Here is a 21,661-nt window from a genome sequence, read left to right on the forward strand (position 1 = left end):
AGGGATGGCAACGGGCCGGATTTGGACCGGGTCTGGCCAATACCAGATCCAGATCCGTTTTCATATACCAGATCCAGATCCAGATCCAGATCCGTCAGATCCGCGGGTCCACGGGTCCAGATCCATGGATCTACTATTTTTAAATTAAATTAAAAAAAATTCACAAAATCAACAACATCTAATTGCTATCATGAAAAATATAACACAAAATACTTTTATCTAATTACTTTTAGTTTTATTCTTTTGAATATAATTTATTTATTATTTTTAATTTAGTTAATATTATTAGTAAACTAAATATAAAATATAAAAAATATATATAAAATAAAACGGATCCATGGGTCGGATCTGGGCCGGATCCGGATCTAAAATTACAAGATCCAGATCCAGATCCAGATCCGTTTTCAAAACTGAGATCCAGATCTAGGTCCAGATTCAGATCCGTCGGGTCCAAAAAATTGAGATCCATATCCGTAAAAACGGATCTGGATCCACGGATCTGGACCGAGTCCAAGATCCACTGCCATCCCCACCTCTCCTACTATTTTTATTTTAATTCATTTAGTCAACGATGCATTAATTGGTTCATTTTCGTACAAATTCTTCCATAAAATTAAGTATATGTAATATCCAAATGTAAATGTGATTTATAAGCATATATAGAACCTGTCCGCATCCAATTAATTGGTGGTAGCCCTAGATTTAGGATTAAAATAGGTTGGGTACCACACTGCCAAGAGCAGCCTATTAATTGAATTCTTCATTCCACCCAATATTTCTTCCACTTACGCAATTTTTTTTTTAAAATCTGTAAATTAGATAAAAATTATAGGGCCTACAATTTTATAAAGATTAAAATTTTCAAATAAATCTATACAGCCATATTTTGATCACTCACAATTTAATTCAATAGAGAAAATTTTGATTTATTTAATTTCTTTTAAATAAAAATAGGATTTAATTATTTTATTATATTCTCTACATTGTACTTTAATTTTTTTTATTTTATCTTTTAATAAAAATAAAAAAATTATAATTAAAAAAAAGAAAGATAACTACAATATAGAGAATACAATAAAACAACTAAATTTTATTTTTATTTAAAAAAATAAGTTAAATAATTTTTTCATTTAAGTAATTTGTGAGTGGCCACAATGTGGCTGTTTAACAACAATTTAAATTTTTTATTTATGAAAATATATCATTTATAATGAAATAATTCAAAATAAAATACATACCACTTTTAATGAGACGGATGAAATACAAAGCACAACAAATGAAAACAATCTTTGATAGTTGACGTACAAATGACAAAAATATCAAAATGGTTGCCTCGGTTAAAAAATATCTTCTTGAGAAGAGTGGATTCGAGTTTTAAAAAAAGTAACTTGTGTATTTAATTTGGTGAATAATGAGGAGGTCTCAATTTTTTTAATAAATAGTGGGTCCAGTAGTGATCTTGCATATAAATATATTTTTTGAACTGGTAATTTTTTCTTCTCTTTTTTTAAAAAAAAAAAAAAAATCAAACGTTACACATCCATTATCACTTCTCACCATATTTGTTTATTCTCATTTGATTTTCTTCATATATAATGAGAATGCTATTTATGTAACATTTACAAATTAAGTACTCCATATGTCCATGAAAAGATGTCCTAAGAGCACCCGCATCGCGGGTACTCGAGGAGGTCCTCGAGGAGACCATCTGCGTCGAGGAGGGCGATGTGGCGAGGAGCTCCTCGAGGACTCCTCGAGTTATCGAGTATCCTTTAATGGCCGATGGAGATGGCGCGTGCAATGCACGCGCCCAATTTAAAAAAAAATTATGAAAAATTCGAAAATTCGAATTTATATATATTCTTTTGACTGCAGCTCCTCGGTCTCCGCACCTTTGACCGACTGTTTGAATTTTTTTTTTCTCCTTCTTCTCTTCTTTAAAACAACCCATCTTCTTCCTTCTTCTCCACACATCTTCTCCTTCTTTCTTCTTCCTTCTTCTCTTCACACCTCTTCTTCTCCTACAATTTTCTCCGTCATGGATCCACACAACCCTTTCTACGATCCAAATTGGTGCCCTGATCTCTCCTCCGATTATCATCCCGATATGGGAGGAATCACCGCCCAGTACCAGCGGAGGTGAGGGCATTCACCGCCCAGTACCAGCGGAGGAACGATATCCGGGAGAGGGAGCTCGATATGCAGCTCTTGAACACGGATACGACGAACATGACGGACGCACAACGTGCATTGCACGCGTCCATGGTCGCCGACGTGCTCAGGCGTCGTGGTCTATCCTAGGCTTTTAATTATGTGATTTTAATAATGTTTTAGGTTTTTTAAATTTTTATGAAAGAGTTCTAAGAGAGAGTGACAGAAGTTTGAAGAAAACTTGTGTTATTTATTTAGTGAGTGGTGAAAGTGGTCACAAATTAATAAAAGTGGAAAAAATTAATTAAGTTAGTGAATTGAGAAAGTGGCCCACAAGTTAATGAGTGTAGAAAAAGACCTAAAAATTATTACTACAAATAGATTAGGACATCCTTTTGTGGATGAAGGGAGTATAAATTATTAAATTACGATTCTTTTTTTTGTCGCATTTACGATTCTTTTTTAAAAAATTATAATATTAAATAAAAAATTAAAAGGCCGTGCTACAGGAAACTCGAACCCAAAATCTTTGATCTTATACATTAACCCTTTACCGCTTGACCAACACTCTGCACAATCCAATTCATTTTTCTTTTGCAACAAAAAGCAAAATTAAGTAATGAATTCAACTGCAAATTATTATGTTTGGCCAGTCTACAACCACGTCTGCATATGCATATCTCACAAGGTGGGGCTAGCAATTCTAGCATCCACCAAAAAAACTAGTGCTTGTATTCAAATTGACATGAAAATGGGCTGCCAAGGAAATCGTCACGACTTACATATAATACTCCTTTGACTGTCGTTAGTGGTTTAGTGCCGTACAATACCGCGCGTTTCAGTAATTTAGAAATTACCAGCATCAATTACTACTAATTATGTACATTGAATATTTGACCCTGTCTCATACACTTAATTATTTAAAATTCTTCATATACATGTGCTATATTTTCAATATTTTGAGTTTGAAATTTCGAATTAGATAATTTTCAATTTGATTTGATGATAAGCTTATTGTACAATAATTCATAAAAATTTGACAAGATTTTTTTATTTGTTAAAATCTATAATTTCAAATATTAATGAATATACCGCTAAATCAATAAATTCACAGAGCACACACCGAAACAATAATGGCGGATTGCCATTTATAAATAAAGGAAATTAAATAGAAAAGAGGAGTTCATACCATACCATACCAACCAAAGTTGATATAATAGTAAATCTTGGCACCTCATTATATATTTCGAGATTTCATACCCCTGTAACCATTTCCATTGGCTTGGACGCTCTAGAGAGAGAGAGAGAGAGAGAGAGAGAGAGAGAGAGATGAACGAGAGAAGAGGCGAAGCATCCCCTCGCAGCTTGGAGCCGTGGGTGGAGCTGAGAGACAAGGTAGTGCTGGTGACCGGCGCGTCGTCGGGGCTCGGCCGTGACTACTGCTTGGATCTGGCTAAAGCTGGCTGCAGAATCGTAGCCGCAGCGAGGCGAATCGACCGCTTGCAATCACTCTGCGACGGGATTAACGGTGGAGCCGGCGAGCCGATTCGAGCCGTGGCCGTGGAGATCGACGTCAGCGGGAGCGGAGCCGCCATTGAAGCCGCCGTGAACAAGGCTTGGGATGCTTTTGGAAGAATTGATGCTCTCATTAACAATGCCGGTGTAAGAGGTAATTAAATTTATTCCGAATTTACTTTTTTTTTTCTTTCTGCAAAATGGTATTGAATTAATGTCTGAAGATCGTATCGCCGTTCTTTTTTGGTGAAAACATTTACTCTATGATTTTATTTATTTTATTTGGAGGAGAACTACTTGTTTATAAATTTCAGAAGATTTTTCGTGCTCTTTCCCGGTATGGATCAAATCATCGGAGTTTGTGCAATGCGAAATCGATTTCTTTATTAATACTCTTTCATGGGTGTTTGATATCATGGCTACTTAATCCTATATTATGTTTGATATCCATAAGATTATGTTGGATTATATTATCTAATACCAAAACTATCATCACATAATTTTAAAAATATCATGTGTGTCCACCATTACTTGGGCATTTGCATCGATATGCGTGAGGAAGGGTAGCAGAATTTTTATCCAACTTCTCAGTATTAAATTTATCCGAGGGGAGTGGGCGGATTATTAGTATGGGTTAATCCCACAAAATAGCATGGAGAAGTAGGATTAAGTAGGAGTTGACCATATTAACTGCACATGATATCAAGCATCACACTGATCTGTATTAATTTAATTTATCCTACCTATAAACCCATATCAAACAGGCCCTAAGTTAAGTTACATGTCCAATCAGTGTAATCACTATCTAGTAAGCAAAAGGGCCCTTTGCTAATCTAAGTAAAATTAGTCGTAATTACATAAAAAGTGGTGGATTAGGAAATTCGGTAGTAATGCGTGTCGGCCAAATAGGAGTGAGCAAAATTTAGTTAAATTCGAAATTTCGAACCGAACTTAACCGAAATACTAATTTGATTCGGTTAATTTGATTTTCGATTCGATTTTGATTTTGAATTAATTTGGTTCGGTTAATTTGATTTTCGGTTCGATTTTGATTTTGAATTTTGAAATTTTTAGTTTTTCGATTCAGTTATGGCTTTTAAGAAAAAATATTTGATAACCAAAAATCGAATCGAAATAATAATTAATTTAATAATTTAATAATTTATATATATTATTTAAAAATTAAAATTATTATTATTACTATTCTATAAAATAGTCAATAATTACTCTTAATTTATACTCTTAATCTCGGTCAATTTAAAAAAATTAAAGTAATTTTTCAATAATTTTTCTTAATTTATACTCTTAATCTTTGGTTAAGAACTTAAGATGTTTTGAAATTTTGAATTATTATTTTTTACGGATTTCGAATCTTGTCTATGGAATATTAATTAATTATTTAAACTTTAAAAAATATATTGTGTATTTATTTCGGTTATTTGGTTTACCGAAATCGAACCGAAATATTTCAGTTTCAATTTTGTTTGGTTTTAAACATGTTTGGTTCGGATTTGGATATTAATTATATAATTCGATTTTAATTTGGTTTTTGTTATTCGGTTTGGTTCGGTGACCAAACTAACCGAATGCTCACCCCTACGGTCAAACATGACCCAATTTGACTGTCGGGCTTCTGTCCAATCGTACCAATTCTTAGCAAATCTATTACTCTCTTTGTCCCAATTTAATCCTTCCTCTGTCCCTCAAAAGTTTGCCCCAAGGGGAGCGACATGAATTTTAATAAACGCTGATAAAAAGTTATTTGATGGTGAGATTATGTACAAAAATAATGTTTAAAGGGTTGTAATGGTAAAATTGATGGTGAAACCATGTACACAAATAAAAAGTAAGGAGATTGGGTCAAACTTTTGGTTGACATCTCAAAAAGGAAATTAGGGCAAACTTTTTGGGGACGGAAGGAGTAGATCATATTTTCTTATTTAGATATCTCATTTCAATAATCATTTCTTAAAATAGAACATATAATAAATATCTTCATATATCATTATTTATTTCAAATATAATTATATTTTCTTTATTTCTCTCTTCTATTTTTAGATAAATATATTCTAAATAAACTATTTATTTCTTAATATTTGTGCCCAACATTTGTGGCATATTGAATTGTAATGGAGGGAGTAATAATTCTATATGTATGATGTATCCTCTCTTTTAAATAAAATAACAATAAATATATTAACAAATATATCGGTGTACCCTTGTAGCTACCTCTGACCACTTTCAATTTTTATTAGGATTTTTTTTTCAATTTTAATTTCTCAATTTAAGATTATTTACTAGAGTTCACTAATTCAAATAGGATTTGAATGATTTATAATTATTATATTATATATTTTGCAATTCTTAGTTAAACTAAGGTTAATTATTCTGTAGTTGGGATTATAATTTTTTATGATAAACATTAACTATGATTTATTATTGGATAATATAGTAGTACCTTTTATGTTTATAATAAATTTATATAAATTAGTGAAATTAGTGGCGTGACAACAAAAATTGTGGGAGAGGGATCCCATCCGCAATTATTTCACACTGTTGACCTGTTGTGGCTGGTATTCTGGATAGAGATAAGAGTGAACCAAATGTAATTTTGTTTTGCTCACACATTAATTACAGGTGGAATTAGGTGTCTAGAGTTTTGAATGCTATCGGAGAATCCACCAAAAGAAGGCATCTAAATTGAAATTGAACCTTTCCAATAATTATTTTGAAGACAAAGTTGAGAAGAATTAATTGTCATCTAAAAATAAAATAGGATCCTTTGTGAATATGGAGTAACAAAAAAATGTGATACTTTGTGACAGGGGTTATACACACTCCACTGGATTTGAGTGAAGATGAATGGAATGAGCAAATGAGGACGAATCTAACGGGAACATGGCTGGTGTCCAAGTATGTTTGCCGGCGAATGCGCGACGGCGGACGAGGTGGTTCCGTCATCAACATCTCCTCCATAGCAGGCCTCGAACGCGGCCACCTACCCGGAGGTCTTGCTTATGTTGCTTCAAAATCCGCCATTAATGCCATGACCAAGGTAATTAATTAATTAAACACACTTAATCAACTAATTTATTGTTGCTTGACTAATTTGTTAGCTTAATGTTTGACGATGCAGGCTATGGCCTTGGAATTAGGAGAGTACAATATACGAGTGAATTGTATATCTCCTGGGCTATTTAAGTCTGAAATAACCCAAGGTCTGATGCAAAAAGATTGGCTTAATAAAGTAGCTATGAAAACGGTACCTTTGAGAACGTATGGCGAATCAGATCCGGCATTGACATCGTTGCTGCGATACTTAATCCACGACTCTTCTCAATATGTTACGGGAAATAGTTTTATAGTCGAGGCCGGAGTCACCTTGCCCGGTTTTCCCATTTTCTCCTCTCTCTAGATAAACACAAGTATACATATCAAGACAAGTATCATTTTATTTCAATATCTCTCCTAATTCTCGTTATTGTTTCGGCCTGGCTGCTTACAGTTATACATCTTGGATCTTTATTACTATCAATTCAATTGAAATTGTGCTTTCAGATACATACTTTGTTACATTTGCACCCGCATACATATGTATAATTTAGAAAATTATATTTTTCTTTATTTATCGAATAAACATAAAATGAACTCAAAATTTGAAACTTTTGATTTCAAGTATTAATTACTCTTATACCATTAGACCAACACGCGTACATAAAGATTGTCTCCTTAGCTTATCCACAAGTTTGGTTAACTTTACGGTTTAGTCCTCGAATTGGTTCGTTAATAAATTTTTACAAACATCATTTTTTTATCACATAGATCAAGTTGAATGAAAATGTCATTGAAGCTATTCTAAAAAAAATGTCATTGAAGCTTCGGTAAAGACACACTTAGACTTATTTAATTGATTATATTTAGGCCTGGCCCAAGTGACAATAGTAATAATATAATGGAAAAATACCTCATATACTTTATTTGTTACTCCAACCACATCTACAAGCTAATTATGTACATATATTTACAGATACTCAACTTTTAAATACACGCTAAAATCATTTCATGAATACAATTAGTCAATAAGCAATACCATTTTGATAATATATAGCAATGGAAACTCCTCATAAGTTTTAGTAACCTTATTATACAAACATTCATAGAGAAACTATAACATTAGTTTCATGATGGAAAATATACTACTATTAAGTTTTGTCCCTCTTAAATTTTATAATAGTAACTTTAAAACTTTGTATATTGAACCTTCTGAACTTTTATCTCCATAGCACGTACATTTCATTCATTAAAGATTTCAAGTCAAGGCAAATCTTTTTTTTTTTTTGAGGCGATCAAGGCAAATCCTTTGGAAATGTATTAAAACACATGATTTAATTACTAATAAGACACGCTATGAGTCTCAAATCTGTACTTAAAAACCAGACTAACAAAGCCCAGCCCAATGTCCAACATATCCAAAACGCGATTTTCTCAGTTCTGTACTTCCCACCATCGGATAAACAAAATCTTTGTATTGTGTTTATATTGTACCACCTCACTAAGACTATTGTCCCTTCGGGGACATCCGATAAAATTGGAACGATACAGAGAAGATTAGCATGGCCCCTGCGCAAGGATGACACGCATAAATCGAGAAATGGTCCAAATTTTTTTTTTGGCCTGAGATTGATCGATTTCTGTCTATTGTTTAAATTCGGATTTTGGAGCAATTTCTGTATTCGGTTTTGGGGGAATTTCTATTGTTTTGGCAGCTGATTCGATGTTGTTACCCGAGTCCGTGAGCAAGTTGTCGAGGTTTAGGTCAGTCCAATTCAGAAAGTATCTTTCTATTCGTAATGAAATGGATGCTATTATCGGCGGCGGGGATCGCTGTTTTCAGAATCATGCTGATTTTAGGTATGTGAAGTTTGATGATGTGTTAGATTGTGTGTTCTTTTAGTTTTTGTTTAACTTGAAGACTTAGAATTCTGTTTATTTATTTGTTGCCATGCTTTGAAATATATGCAGCGGATTCTGATTATGCAAACAGTGCAGTAAGGGGGAAAGGTTGTGTGGGTTGGTGATTTGGAAAATTTGACTTTTGTGTTTAGTTAATTGGTTGTACTTGGAGGGGAAGATTTGGTGGAGATGTTAATTTGATGTTGTTATTTTCATTCTGTGAAATTTGGGCATTTTACATGGTGCAGCAGCAGCTACATGTTTCTGCTTTCACTGTTTCTTGTCCTAACATGTTGAACTTCTTCTTGAGTTATTGTTTCTTGATTTGGCTGATTTTGTAGTCAGACTGCACTTTTTTCTTCGATCGATCTAATGGGTAATGTTTCTATGTAGAAATGAAAAAAAAACATCTTTATCGAACTATGAATCAATGAGGTCCCCCTTCAATTGTTTGTTCAATCGAGATCCTGCATTTCTTGAACTTGGTGCCCATCGGACACTGAATCGTCATTACAGCTCCCAGAACCATTCTGAAGATATTAAACACAAGGTTTGCTGCTGTTTATGACAGATTTTGATCATTTGGCAATCAATGGGAAATATTTCAAAGCACGAAAAAGAGTTTCTTGAATAGTGAAGGATTGGGCGTGGAAACTTGATATACTTACATCCCTGGACTTTAATCAAAAAATGTTAAAGCTATGGTGTATGTTTCCGTTCTCTATTCCGGAGAGGATTTCTGGTATTGCTCTTATATAAATAACAAAGTGTTATTGTTTTAACCAGCCCTCCTATTTCATGGAATATATATTTTTTAAATTTCTGAGAGGTATTGATAGTGTTGGCAACATGATTAATTTTTAGTTTTTACCTTGCAGTTGTTGGGTTTTATGCCGAAGTTTGTGAAAATAGTGGAAGTTGGTCCTAGAGATGGACTGCAAAATGAGAAGGAGATTGTTCCAACATCTGTGAAGGTGGAACTAATAAAGAAGCTAGTCTCTTCAGGGTTACCTGTTGTTGAGGCCACTAGTTTTGTCTCACCAAAATGGGTACCTCAGGTAAAAATGGTTGTATTGGTCTTCTAGAAATCAAGCTTGTAGTCCGTTTTTCTGAACATTCCTTGAGGACCCCTATTTCTTTTGTTTCCTAAAGCTCATAAGTTCATGCTTTTGTTGCAGACTAATTTTGCTTTGTTAGGCACTTCTTGACTGATTATCATATCTCCCTGTGACATGTGAAAAAGCTTGTCTTGCACATAAATAAAATCTTCAAAAGTTGTTTCAATGCTAGATTATTATGGTTTTCCATTTTTGAAGTTCTATTTTCAGTTTGTTAATATGGTCACATGTAACTACAGCTTGCCGATGCAAAGGATGTAATGTTAGCCATTCAAGGCTTTGGGGATTGTAGATTTCCTGTTTTGACTCCAAATCTCAAAGTAAGATGCTTTTCATAATGATACCATCATCCTTCATCAAAACTGGTACAAATTTCCTTTTAATTCCAGGGTTTTGAGGCTGCTATGGCAACTGGGGCAAAAGAAGTGGCAGTGTTTGCTGCTGCATCGGAGTCATTTTCCCAGTCAAATTTAAATTGCAGCATTGAAGATAGTCTTGCTCGGTACCGTGATGTTGCCCTTGCGGCTAAAAACCACAAAGTTCCTGTTCGTGGGTATGTCATGATGCCTTGCTCTTTCTACTTCCGGTATCTTCTGATTTATAAAAAGATTTTCACTACAAAACTTGTAGTTTGACATGGGGCATTGTGCTATATTAGTAGATTTCATGTTTGCTCGTTATTATCGTGCAAAAACTGGCATGCAGTGGTTGACTTGTCTCTATTGCTATTTCTAAGTTTGAAAGAATCTTGAAATTCTGTATTTAAGACATGTATTTAAGACATAAAAGTTCTGCGTGTATGGTGTATCTATTTTCATTTTGTTAGAAAGTAGTTGGATCACCGATTACATTAAGAAGCCCCCAGTAATGTTATATGATCACTAGAAATTTCTTCACAAATGGTTCTAAATGCTGATAATTTAAAATTGGGAATCACAGAACCCACTATTATTCATCAACAGATCTTCATTTGATTTGCGGTTGATCTACCTCTTTGAACTAATAGAACCGATTTCCTTTGTTTTAAGACACTATGCTTAATTTTGTCAGATATATATCATGTGTTGTGGGTTGTCCTGTGGAAGGAGCAGTACCTCCATCAAAAGTAGCGTATGTTGCTGAAGAACTTATAAATATGGGTTGTGCTGAAATATCCCTTGGTGACACGATTGGTGTCGGCACTCCTGGTATAATTTTAAAGTTCCTTTCGATCATAGAAGTTCAAACTGCTGAGCTGCTTCTTGTAGACTATGGAATTTCTCTTGCAGTTGTAGCACTCCGGCACTAATTCACGAACTTACCATACTACTTAAAAGAATTTGATCTCCTTTAGGGCTGTTAAGATTGGTCGTAGACGAATCTATGAGAAGTATGAACTTGCCAGCTTAACTACAATATGTTTGTGTATGAGTGTTTGTCTTGTTTCTTGTCCATCGTTTAGGTACTGTCATTCCAATGCTTGAAGCTGTGCTTAGATGTTGTACCTATAGAGAAGCTTGCAGTACACTTTCACGACACCTACGGGCAAGCCCTTTCAAACATTCTGTTATCACTTCAAGTGAGCTATCTTCCCCGGCTAGTTCTCGGTTTCTCTTTCTGCTGCGCCCCTTTGTGAAATTTCTAGAATTTTGTAATTGCATGGCGTTAGTTTTGATATATCGTCATTTAGATCAGTGGTTTAATCTTACAGATGGGTATCAGCACAGTGGACTCCTCTATATCAGGGCTTGGTGGTTGCCCTTATGCCAAAGGTGCTTCCGGAAATGTTGCTACTGAAGATGTTGTCTATATGCTCAACGGTCTCGGAGTGAAAACAAACGTGGATCTCGGAAAACTCATTTTGGCTGGAGATTATATTTCTAAACATTTGGGTCGACCTTCAAGTTCTAAAGCTGCAATCGCCTTGAGCAAAACCTTGACTAGTGCTTCTAAGCTTTAAAGTTTCCGTGCTGCATGACGTAGGAGGTTTGTATCGTCTCGTCTCCTACCAATATGCTTCCTCTCTCTCTCTTGATGATAAAGACCTTAGATGTTGTTTGAAACTTGAGTTGACTGTAGTCTGCATCTCCAGTTCTCGGAGTTTGCGACTGTGGGTCTGAGAAATTGGGCTGATACAATTGCATGATGGTCTATTGGCATGATTGTCCTTGAGAGAAAGCAAGGGATTCTGATGCACATTTATGTGAGAGGGTTTAACATAGTAGAAAAATGATGGTTTTGTGGGTCTGAGTATTGTTTATAATTATTGCAGTGTGTGGGCATGAGCATCCCGTGGTGGAGCTAAGTTTGATCACCTCTCTTATCAGTCTCAGCTCCGTGTCTCGTAAAAGACTATGGTTGCTGATTTTTGATTAATGATTTGAATTTGATGTGTGGGGAAGGGTCCCTGGCACTGCACAAGTCATTCAAGTATTGTGGTGTCGTTTCTAATATACGTATATGCTACTGCTGCTGCCCTTCACTGTTATGTCACAAACAAGCATTTATGAAGCATTTTACTCGCTCGTCCTTTTGCACACATTTCTTTATACCATTATGTATACATGTGAGGGCAAGGGAGGGGGGCTTCAGCCCCTCCCACCATTTTTTTTTACATATAAAATCGTCAAATTATCGGATTTATTTTCTGCATTCACCCCTGTGAGTAGGAGATGAAACATGTTCGCACTAATGGGGGGAGAGAGAGAGAGAGAGAAGTGTTATTGAATTCTCAAACATTAAAGGGATGAAGAATTGGCGATCCCTTTATGTAATGTGTGACATGGCATAACCATAGAGAAAACGGAATTGCAAAAATGTACCTTGTCTGAATTGACTATACGAAAGATAACTTTAAAGGGTTTTAGTCAATCATGTTCAATGGGGTAAGGGGGTTGGGAGTGAAATGATGGAACTTATTAAAATCATTTTCACTAAGGCTTTTACTTATTTATTTCCAGAGGATAAAATTGATTACAATTATATTATTCACATGGTTATAATTTAGGATAACTGTATAATAATGTATTTGCGTGGGACAATATTTATTCATGGTTTGGCACAAACAGATTTTTCAAAGAAAGCGAAAAAACAAAAAAGGGTTGCAGAGGCAATTTGTAAGATGAAAGATGGTGGATTTGTGGTCAATGTTTCACTTCTTTGAAGCATGCTTCGACGCCTTACAAATAAGGGAAACATTTTTTTAGTTTTCATGTGATTTCAGTTTCCCTTTTTATGTTCAATTTGACTCTGCATTTTCTGTTTTTTTTAGCAAGTGTCTTAAATTTCGCTCTTCTTTGACTAGTAAAGCTCAAAATCAATTTGAGAAGTCATGTTTTTCTTAAAATTGGTAATATTTTTTTGAGTTGGGGGATGTCACGAATATTGAACCCTAAACCTCTTTATTAACATCAGAGTCTTTTACATTATTTTATCACTCTTTATTCTTTCTTTTTTTATAAATTACATAAAAAAAATGAAGATCACACCACAGTAGACTCAAACCCAAGGCCTCAGAGTCTTTTACATTATTTTATCACTCTTTATTAAGCAATGTACAAGTAGTTAAAAATCGACTAGAACAAAAAAAAAAGACGTACTAAAAATATTTAGTTTTCGCCATATTTTATTTTTGTCTGTAGAGAAGCAAAAACTATAAAACATAAAAGCAATTGTATTTTCTTACTCAATTATTGCTTGCACCCTAGCCTCTTGGTATTTCACGGAACCAACACCTAAACTACCAAGTGAAAAATGTAAGCTATACCTAGTGTGGATGATCGGAAAGAGCAAAGTAACGATCGGAGAATTGAGCACGAGAGAAAAATATAACTGTTGTATTCAAAAGTGAATGATAGCGTGACTACAAAACACGAGTGCGAAGCCTATTTATAGAATACAGGGAAGGGTAAAATAGTAAAATCGGTGCTAGCGCATGCTTTTGACGTGATCGAAGGGCATATCGGGAATTTCATCTTCACTCGGGGATTCTCCCGCGTTTCTAGTGATTCCGCTGATGAAGATAGCTCCTCTGACGAAGATGATTTCTCTGGCGAGGGTGACTTTTCTAGCGAGGGTGACTTCTTTGGTGATGGCGACTTCTCTGGCGAGGGCGACTTCTCTGGCGAGGGTGACTTCTCTGGCTAACATGATTCCTCTGGCAAAAGCCATTCTTCTGGTGGGTGAGATGTCTCCAATAAATGAAATCCCTCTGGTGAGTATAATTCTTTTGACTAGCATGACTCCTCTGATGAGGATGATTCTTCTGACAAGTGTACTTCTTCTGCCATACTTGTCGCGCTGGTAGGGTCGATTCCTCTGATCTGTATCCTTTCCCTATTCTGCACATATCACTCCTCATCAACCACTCCCCCCTCTAGTCTGGTTGAACTGGGTATTCTTCGTGTTCAACCAGCGAAGTGTTGTTAAAGCCCGCGCTGTGCTGTTTTCCCTGGTCCCTGCAAATCATGAAGACATGAAAATTCTAATTTTACAAGAAGATAAAGGTAAACCCTGTAAATTGTTCTCTGGTGTTTTTGGTTACTCCCACCCCCTGGTCTGGCTAGTTCACTTCTGGAATAGTGCAACTAGTCAGAGGATTCGCCCGCATGGGTGACGTCACCTGCATTAAATGCCTGCCCGATCTACAGTGCTTTTCCCGTACCCCTAGGTTACTTTTTAACCTTTGCGTCCTTTCGTCTCTCCGCAGAAATTCTCATCCGTCGATTTTTTCTCATATGCCACGCGTCATTCATCCCGCATGCTCGTAGTTGCCCGCGTACATTTTTACTTAATCGATTCGAACTTCCATTTTTCACTATTCATCTTCTCCAATTTTTCCGAACTACTTTTTCTGCGTTTTCCGGCGATTGTATGCTTTCCACATTCTATGCCGAGCCCATGGTGTTGCAGATACTGCCAAGTTATTCTTCCAGACTCAGTCGCTCCGTATGCAGAACAGCCCTTTGTATAGTTTTGCTAGCCTTAAGAAATATCCCACCACCTTTCTTTCCTCCCTAAACTCTCATGACAAAGATTTCTTGTTCCAGTATTGTTATGTGCGTACTCTTTCGGGTTCCTGGCGCTAGTATCTCGTTTCGGAGCTGGAATGGCATAACCCTCGCACTACCTATAAACCAGCCTCTCCCGGTGTCCCCTCCACCTTTGATTTGGGGATTATAGCCCACCTTAACACTATTAATAAAGTCCAGATCTTAGACTGTAAATACCTTGCTGAGAACAATTCGGCTCTGGCCTACAATGGTCTATTTCCCCTATATCCAAAGAAATCAATAGGTAAAAAATATAACTTAGAAAAATACATTAACTTTTGTTACCCTGATGCTAATGGTATAGCATTTTGATTTGCAGACATGTCTTGGAGAATAAAGTGCGGGGACAAATTGCCTGACATTACTTCTCCTGCTCCCAGTGGAGAGCATGGCACGGGGGGCTCTGCTTCCAAGACGTCCCCCTCAGAACAACCAACCGGGACCGAGCTAGTCATCATTCCCCCTGTGGTAGAGATCCCAGAGGGAAATGTGGAAGCCTTACGCACATTTGATGCAGAGGAGGTTGATGCGGGCGCCCTTGTTCATAGGAGCAGACGTCCCAGTACTGGTGATGCATCCGGCACCTGTGAAAAGGATATCCAGATTGTGGATATTACTGATGAAATTCCTTCACCCGACTCAGTCCCCGGTGTCATCCTTAGTGATCTTTCGAAGAAAAGGAAAAGGGGTTCTCTGATCTCTGTGGGTGAGAAGGAGAAGCAGGAGGGCCTGAAGAAGGCCGGCAAGTCTCAAGAACCAGCGAAGAAGTCTGCAGTGGAAAAGGGCAAGGGCAAGGCTGTGGTCCCCCCTGTTGATGAGTCTGAGGATACTATTCCTGGGCCGATTTCGAGCTTGTCGGGGCAGGAGTATGTTGAAGCCCTGTCTGCCCGTGTCCACTCGAAGGACAAGGAGGTGGTGAGGCAATTGAAACGAGAGACTCTGACCAGCCATCTTGGCCAGTTGGCTCTTCAGGTACCCTGCATTTTGTATTTTTAGTTAACGATTAAATTACTACCCTCTTGATTTTTCTGGCAGAGAACCATTTTGCTGGTCTGACATTGCTCGCTTTATTCTTTGCAGGTGGAGGCCCGACTTTGGGGGGCCATCGAGTGCATCCAAGATTATGATGCATTAGAGAAAGAAAGAGAAAAGGAGCAGGCGGAAGTGGCCAAGCGGATGACGATGTTGCCGGCGTGGTGGAGCGTCTTAGTAAGGCTGAGGCGGAAGTTGCGACTCTGCAAGCTCGCAACGCTGAGCTAGAAGTGGAGAAGGCATCCCTGGTCTCTGAGCTGGCCAGAGCTAAAAAGGAAGGTTATGATAACCTTACCCGATTCCGGGAGACGTACCAGCAGGAGCATCAGGACGCCTGCCGCCAGTGGAAGAAAGCGTGTGAAGGTGTCCAGGCGTGGTGTTATGCATTGGGGGTCCGGGACCAACGCCTGGAATTCTTTGTCTCTCCCCAGGGCCAGCGATTCCTGGATTTCATGCTGGAGGGCACTCTTGCAGCTTTCCAGAAGCATCCCGACTACCTGGAAGGGTTTGCACCCATTTTTGCCCACATTATACGAGAGATATCCACAAAAGTGGCGGAGATGGTAGGAGCGTTAGAGGAGCAGATCGCGACTCTGGACATGAGGGCCTTGATGGATCATATCAAAGACGAAGACCTCAACAGGATATTGGGGATTGATGCTGAGGCCCCGGCGAAGCTCGAGTGGTGGTACCCGATTTTGAATAAAGCCATTCCCCAGTTCGCCTTTGGGGTTTATCCTGGTCCGGCGTTCCCCTCCCCGAAGTACCAGCCCTCCTTCTGCACGACTTTGGCCAAATTTGTGGAAAAACTGAGGGGTGGGTCTGGTGTTGGCCCCTACAAGCTCTCCCAATTCAACATGGAGCCCCCATTGCCTTCTGGCTTGAATACCTCTGCCTTCGAGAACACTGCCTCTGCTGCAGACGCCGTGAGACAACTTTATGCCTTATATCAAAACAAGGATGCGTACATTTCTGAGGCAATAAAGTTGTTGAACATGGAGCAACGTCTGCCCCCGGTGCAATTCTCCGAGATATTGCCGGTGCTTGAGGTAGGTGTTTCCTCTGGTGGAGCTTCCTCTGCTCCCAAGTCTTCTGCTATTCCTGCCCTTGTCCCGGATCCCTCTGCTGCTGCTGCCTCCAAGCTCTCTGATACTGTTCCAGACTCCTCCGTTCCTCCTCCCTGATGGCCCTAGTCTCCCTATTTGACTCGATGAATATTTTTGTAACCTTTTAATTTGTAAAAACTTAGTACCTATTTTTGGCTTTTGATGTATGGTCTGCCTCTTTGGCATTTATAAATGAAATTTCTTCACCGCTTGTCTCGCTTTTAGATCTCTGTGCTGGTCCTGCCTTCCTTCGCGCTTTATGTTATTTTGTTGCTTGTTGATGTTGAGCTTGCATTCCCGGATCTCCAACTACGATGTATGTTTTTGTAGAGTAGGGTATGATCTCTGTTTTTGTTGAAGTCTTTGTGATTCCTCTGCTGGGAACGTCCTTGGTCTGGCCCGCTGTGCTTGTTCCAAACGTTTCTCTGATCTTCCTCTCTGAGTTTTCTCTGACTCCTCTGTCGAGGATTTCGCTGACTTCTCTGCCGAGGATTTCGCCGAATCCTCTGGCGAGGATTTTGCTGACTCCTCTGGCGAGGATTTTGGTGACTCCTCTGGCGAGGATTTTGTTGACTCCTCTGGCGAGGATTTTGCTGCTTGCTTCCCATCCAAGCATTCCTTTGCTGCTTCCCATCCAAGCTTGAACACTCTGCGCGGAGCATGGAGGGCCCGGATGGCGCAACCAACTTTCGCGGCTTACGATTAAACAGAAATAATACCCTGCACGGAGCATGGAAGACCCGGGGGGTGCAACCAACTTTCGCGGCTTACGGTTGAACAACAGTAATAATACCCTGCACGGAGCATGGAAGATCCTGGGGTGCAACCAACTTTCGTGGCTTACAGTTGAACAGCAATAATAGTACCCTGCACGGAGCATGGAAGACCCGGGGGTGCAACCAACTTTCGTGGCTTACGGTTGAACAGCAATAATAGTACCCTGCACGGAGCATGGAAGACCCGGGGGGTGCAACCAACTTTCGTGGCTTACGGTTGAACAACAATAATAATACCCTGCACGGAGCATGGAAGACCCGGGGGTGCAACCAACTTTCGTGGCTTACGGTTGAACAGCAATAATAGTACCCTGCACGGAGCATGGAAGACCCGGAGGTGCAACCAACTTTCGTGGCTTACGGTTGAACAGCAATAATAATACCCTGCACGGAGCATGGAAGACCCGGGGGTGCAACCAACTTTCGTGGCTTACGGTTGAACAGCAATAATAATACCCTGCACGGAGCATGGAAGACCCGGGGGTGCAACCAACTTTCGTGGCTTACGGTTGAACAGCAATAATAGTACCCTGCACGGAGCATGGAAGACCCGGAGGGTGCAACCAACTTTCGTGGCTTACGGTTGAACAGCAATAATAATACCCTGCACGGAGCATGGAAGACCCGGGGGGTGCAACCAACTTTCGTAGCTTATGGTTAAGTGTAACCCTCTGCTCTGGTGGCAGCATGATCCCTCTACTCTGGTGGGAGCATGATTCCTCTGCTCTGGTGGCAGTATAATCCCTCTACTCTGGTGGGAGCATGATTCCTCTGCTCTGGTGGCAGTATGATCCCTCTGCTCTTCCTTTTGTTCGAGCGTTGTCCCTAGTTGTTTATTTTTCCCTTGACTTGCTAAGAAGCAATTTTTAATTTGTTTCCCCTTTACTTGCTGAGCAGCAATTTTGAATTTGTAAATTGTGGATTATGGGTATACACCCTACTCCCCCCTCTGGTGACATGTGCAATGCTCTACATGAACATGTTATTGATATAGCATAAAGTGAAGGAGTGAAGTACGTATTTGTAAAGAAATAGCATAAAGTAAAGGAGTGAAGTACGTATTTGGAAAGAAATAGCATAAAGTAAAAGAGTCGAAACCAGATAATTCCCTAGAACCACGTATCCGATTTCATTGATATCATGGCCCCGAACCTCGTTAAAACCCCTGCGGGGAAAAAGAGTATTCGGTCTACAAAATATCGTGTCATCTAAGTAACAATCCTCTGTTCTGGCCTCTGTGCCTGGGTTTCGTTCCTTCGGACTATAAATTGATCCAAGTGACCTGCCCGCACCAAAAACTCCAACTGATGCTTCAGATGCCCGCAATGTTTGGTAAAATGCCCATAGGCATTGTGATACTCGCATAGTTTGTCGTTAGGTCCCAGTTGGGGCTGCCCATCTCGGTAATTCCAGGCGCCCTGAAAAACGGTTGATTCTTGATCAGATGGAAGATCTCCTCCGATGTCTTGTTCAAAGGGGTGTACTCGTCGAAACGAGTAACTTCATTCACAGTGCGCTGTTGGCGGTGTGGTCCTTCTGTCTGGGTGGGAGGTGTCCTCGGGGGTAAGCCTCTGAAAGGGGCCCTATCCTGGTGTTGCTGCCTCTCTGGTGCTTCCTCGGCTTTTTTAGTCTTGTGTTTGTCGTTTTCAGCTTTCCTTGCCATCCTGGCATCCTCCAGCTGTAAGTATCCCGGTAGTCTAGACATGATGTCGTCGAAGTCCCTGGCCGGTCTGATTTGTAGCTCATCGAAGAAGAGCCCCGGCTTAAGCCCTCTGACCTAGGCACAATTCTTGATCTGGGATTCCGCCTCTGGCACATCCAGCGCAGCCAGATTGAACCTGGCAGTATACTCCCGTAATGTTTCGTTCTGGTCCTGCTTGATGTCCATTAAGGAAAGAGCTGACTTCCCTACCCTTCGCGAGCTCGCGAACTGTCTTAGAAAACGCACTTGTAACTCTTCAAATGAACGGATGGAATTTGGGGCCAGCTTCCCAAACCACAGCTGAGCGGGGCCGGTCAACGTGGTGGAGAAAATCCGGCACTTGATGCCCTCAGTGTACATGTGCAAAGTAACCAAACCCTCAAACCGGCTTAGGTGTACCTCTGGGTCAGTGGTACCATCGTAGTCCAAGGAGATGGGTTTATAGCTTCTCGGCAGAGTATCTGCCAGAATATCGTCGGAGAACGGGCTGCGGTTGTTGATGGGGTGGAACCTTGATGTCTTGGCCCTCTTATCTTCCTTATATCTCCCATGCTCCCTTCTTTCCTTCGGCGCGTCATGGTGGCGCTTGTGCCCCTTGTGCCCTGGCCTGCCAGAGGAATACTCCGGCTCCCGTCCCTCTGACTTCTCTATGTAATGTGATTTCTCTGAGCGGCGGGATCTCTCTGTCCGATATGACCTCTCTGCCCTGTTTGATTGCTCTGGCCTCTGCCCTCTGTCGTCCCTCTGGGATTTCTCCCGCAGTGAATCTTCCAAATCCTTGAGCTGGTGTTTCAGTTGCGACACTTGGTCTTTCAGCCGCGCTTTTTCCCTCGGCCTCTCCTCCCCGAACACGGGGGAGATGGATTGACTATCAGACTCATCAACTCCCTCATTTCTGACAATGCTGTTGAGCCGAACTCGGCTCCCCTCTGGCCTTCTCTGCAATTCTCTGTCAACAGGGACCTTCGGCATTTTCCCTTCCCCAAGCATCACAGCCTGTTTGTTGATTATCGGATTGTGGGCCTCCCGAGCAGCGGGAGGTGGAGCCTCAGTGCCCTGGGGATTGGTCACTCCTATCAATGGAGCTGCAGCGGGAACGGTAGACAACATGGGAGTCCCCAGCGTCTGACACATAGCAGAATATTGGAGCAGGGCCATCATCTGCCCTGCCAGCCCGAAGTTGAGCGTTCCCCCACCAGACGTAGGGGCCAAGCTTGGCATCTCTGAACCTGGTGTCACCAGAGCAGATCTCTGGAAGTTACCATTCAACCCTGTCAGCGGAGTGGCTGGGATAGCCGGAAACCCTGGTGGCGCAGTGAAGGTGGTGTTGCCCTGCAGGCTGTTGAACAGTGAGGTAGGCACCTCAGTAGTGAGAGCAGCGGAGTCGAACTCCTTTTCCAAGGTGCGGTGAGCATCAGAAGATCCCATGGTACCTGCACATAAACAGAGTGAGAAAAAGTCTAAACGACGAATGAGTAAATCCTCCGTTACTGATTGAAATCCCGACATAAGAAATCCAATAAGAGATCCCGAACACCGGCACAGAGGCCGTTAAAAAATTCCCCTCGAGGTAACTCTATACACTGGGAAATAAACCCAGGGCATAGATTGAAATAACAGAGCCCGAATAACAGAAATTTCCCTTGTGAATTCATACTAAGATCCGGCAGAAGAAACAGAGCACCAAGAAAACCAAAACAACCATCAAAAGGCTTGTCAGCGCAATTTATTAGAAGTGATGGATAAACAAGAGATATGTAAGGAAACGAACATCATAACCCTAAATTAACACGATCATACACTATAATAACCACAAAGCTTATAAACGACAGAATTATCATGGCAATCAGCAAGATTAGCGGCATAATGCAGTATTCAGCGCATAGGACGAAAGTTAGTCTAAGAAAGCATGAAGGACACCAGTAATTATTCCTTTTAAGTGGAAATTATCCACCCATCAGCAACACAAACCCCATCACAACAACAACAAAGTATTAATCGACATATTAATTGGTGCAAAACCCATGGATTAACAGCAAAAAGGTCCATGAAGAAAGAGACAAAGTGCTAAACAACCTTTCATCAGTGCGAAGCCCCTAAATTAACAGCAAAACCCCACATCCTCCCAAAAATAGAGTAATACTCAACAGTCCACTAGCATAATTCTAAGATTATCGGAGAAAACATGAAGATCATCCACAACTATCACATTTACACGTAAAACACCCGTACACTAAGAGCATAAACCCAGGATATCGGAGATAAAATGTCAATCCGC

General features: G+C 39.8%; 1 protein-coding gene, 1 non-coding gene and 1 pseudogene across 2 annotated transcripts; all 3 read left to right on the forward strand.

Annotated features, from left to right (window-relative positions):
• The first annotated feature begins 3,201 nt into the window (after positions 1-3,201).
• On the forward strand, positions 3,202-7,227 carry LOC131003068 (uncharacterized). Its single transcript, XM_057929545.1, has 3 exons — positions 3,202-3,820; positions 6,492-6,721; positions 6,803-7,227. The coding sequence occupies exons 1-3, from the start codon at positions 3,481-3,483 to the stop codon at positions 7,079-7,081; spliced, it is 849 nt and encodes a 282-aa protein (XP_057785528.1). The 5' UTR covers positions 3,202-3,480; the 3' UTR covers positions 7,082-7,227.
• Positions 7,228-8,153: 926 nt separating this feature from the next.
• Positions 8,154-12,241, forward strand: LOC131003058 (hydroxymethylglutaryl-CoA lyase, mitochondrial-like; annotated as a pseudogene).
• LOC131007465 (U6 spliceosomal RNA) lies at positions 8,230-8,332 on the forward strand. The gene has a single exon (XR_009096164.1). It is a non-coding gene; the product is annotated as a U6 spliceosomal RNA (small nuclear RNA).
• Positions 12,242-21,661: the final 9,420 nt, after the last annotated feature.

Source organism: Salvia miltiorrhiza, chromosome 1 (assembly GCF_028751815.1).
Source record: "Salvia miltiorrhiza cultivar Shanhuang (shh) chromosome 1, IMPLAD_Smil_shh, whole genome shotgun sequence".
NCBI classification, from domain to species: Eukaryota; Viridiplantae; Streptophyta; class Magnoliopsida; order Lamiales; family Lamiaceae; genus Salvia; species Salvia miltiorrhiza.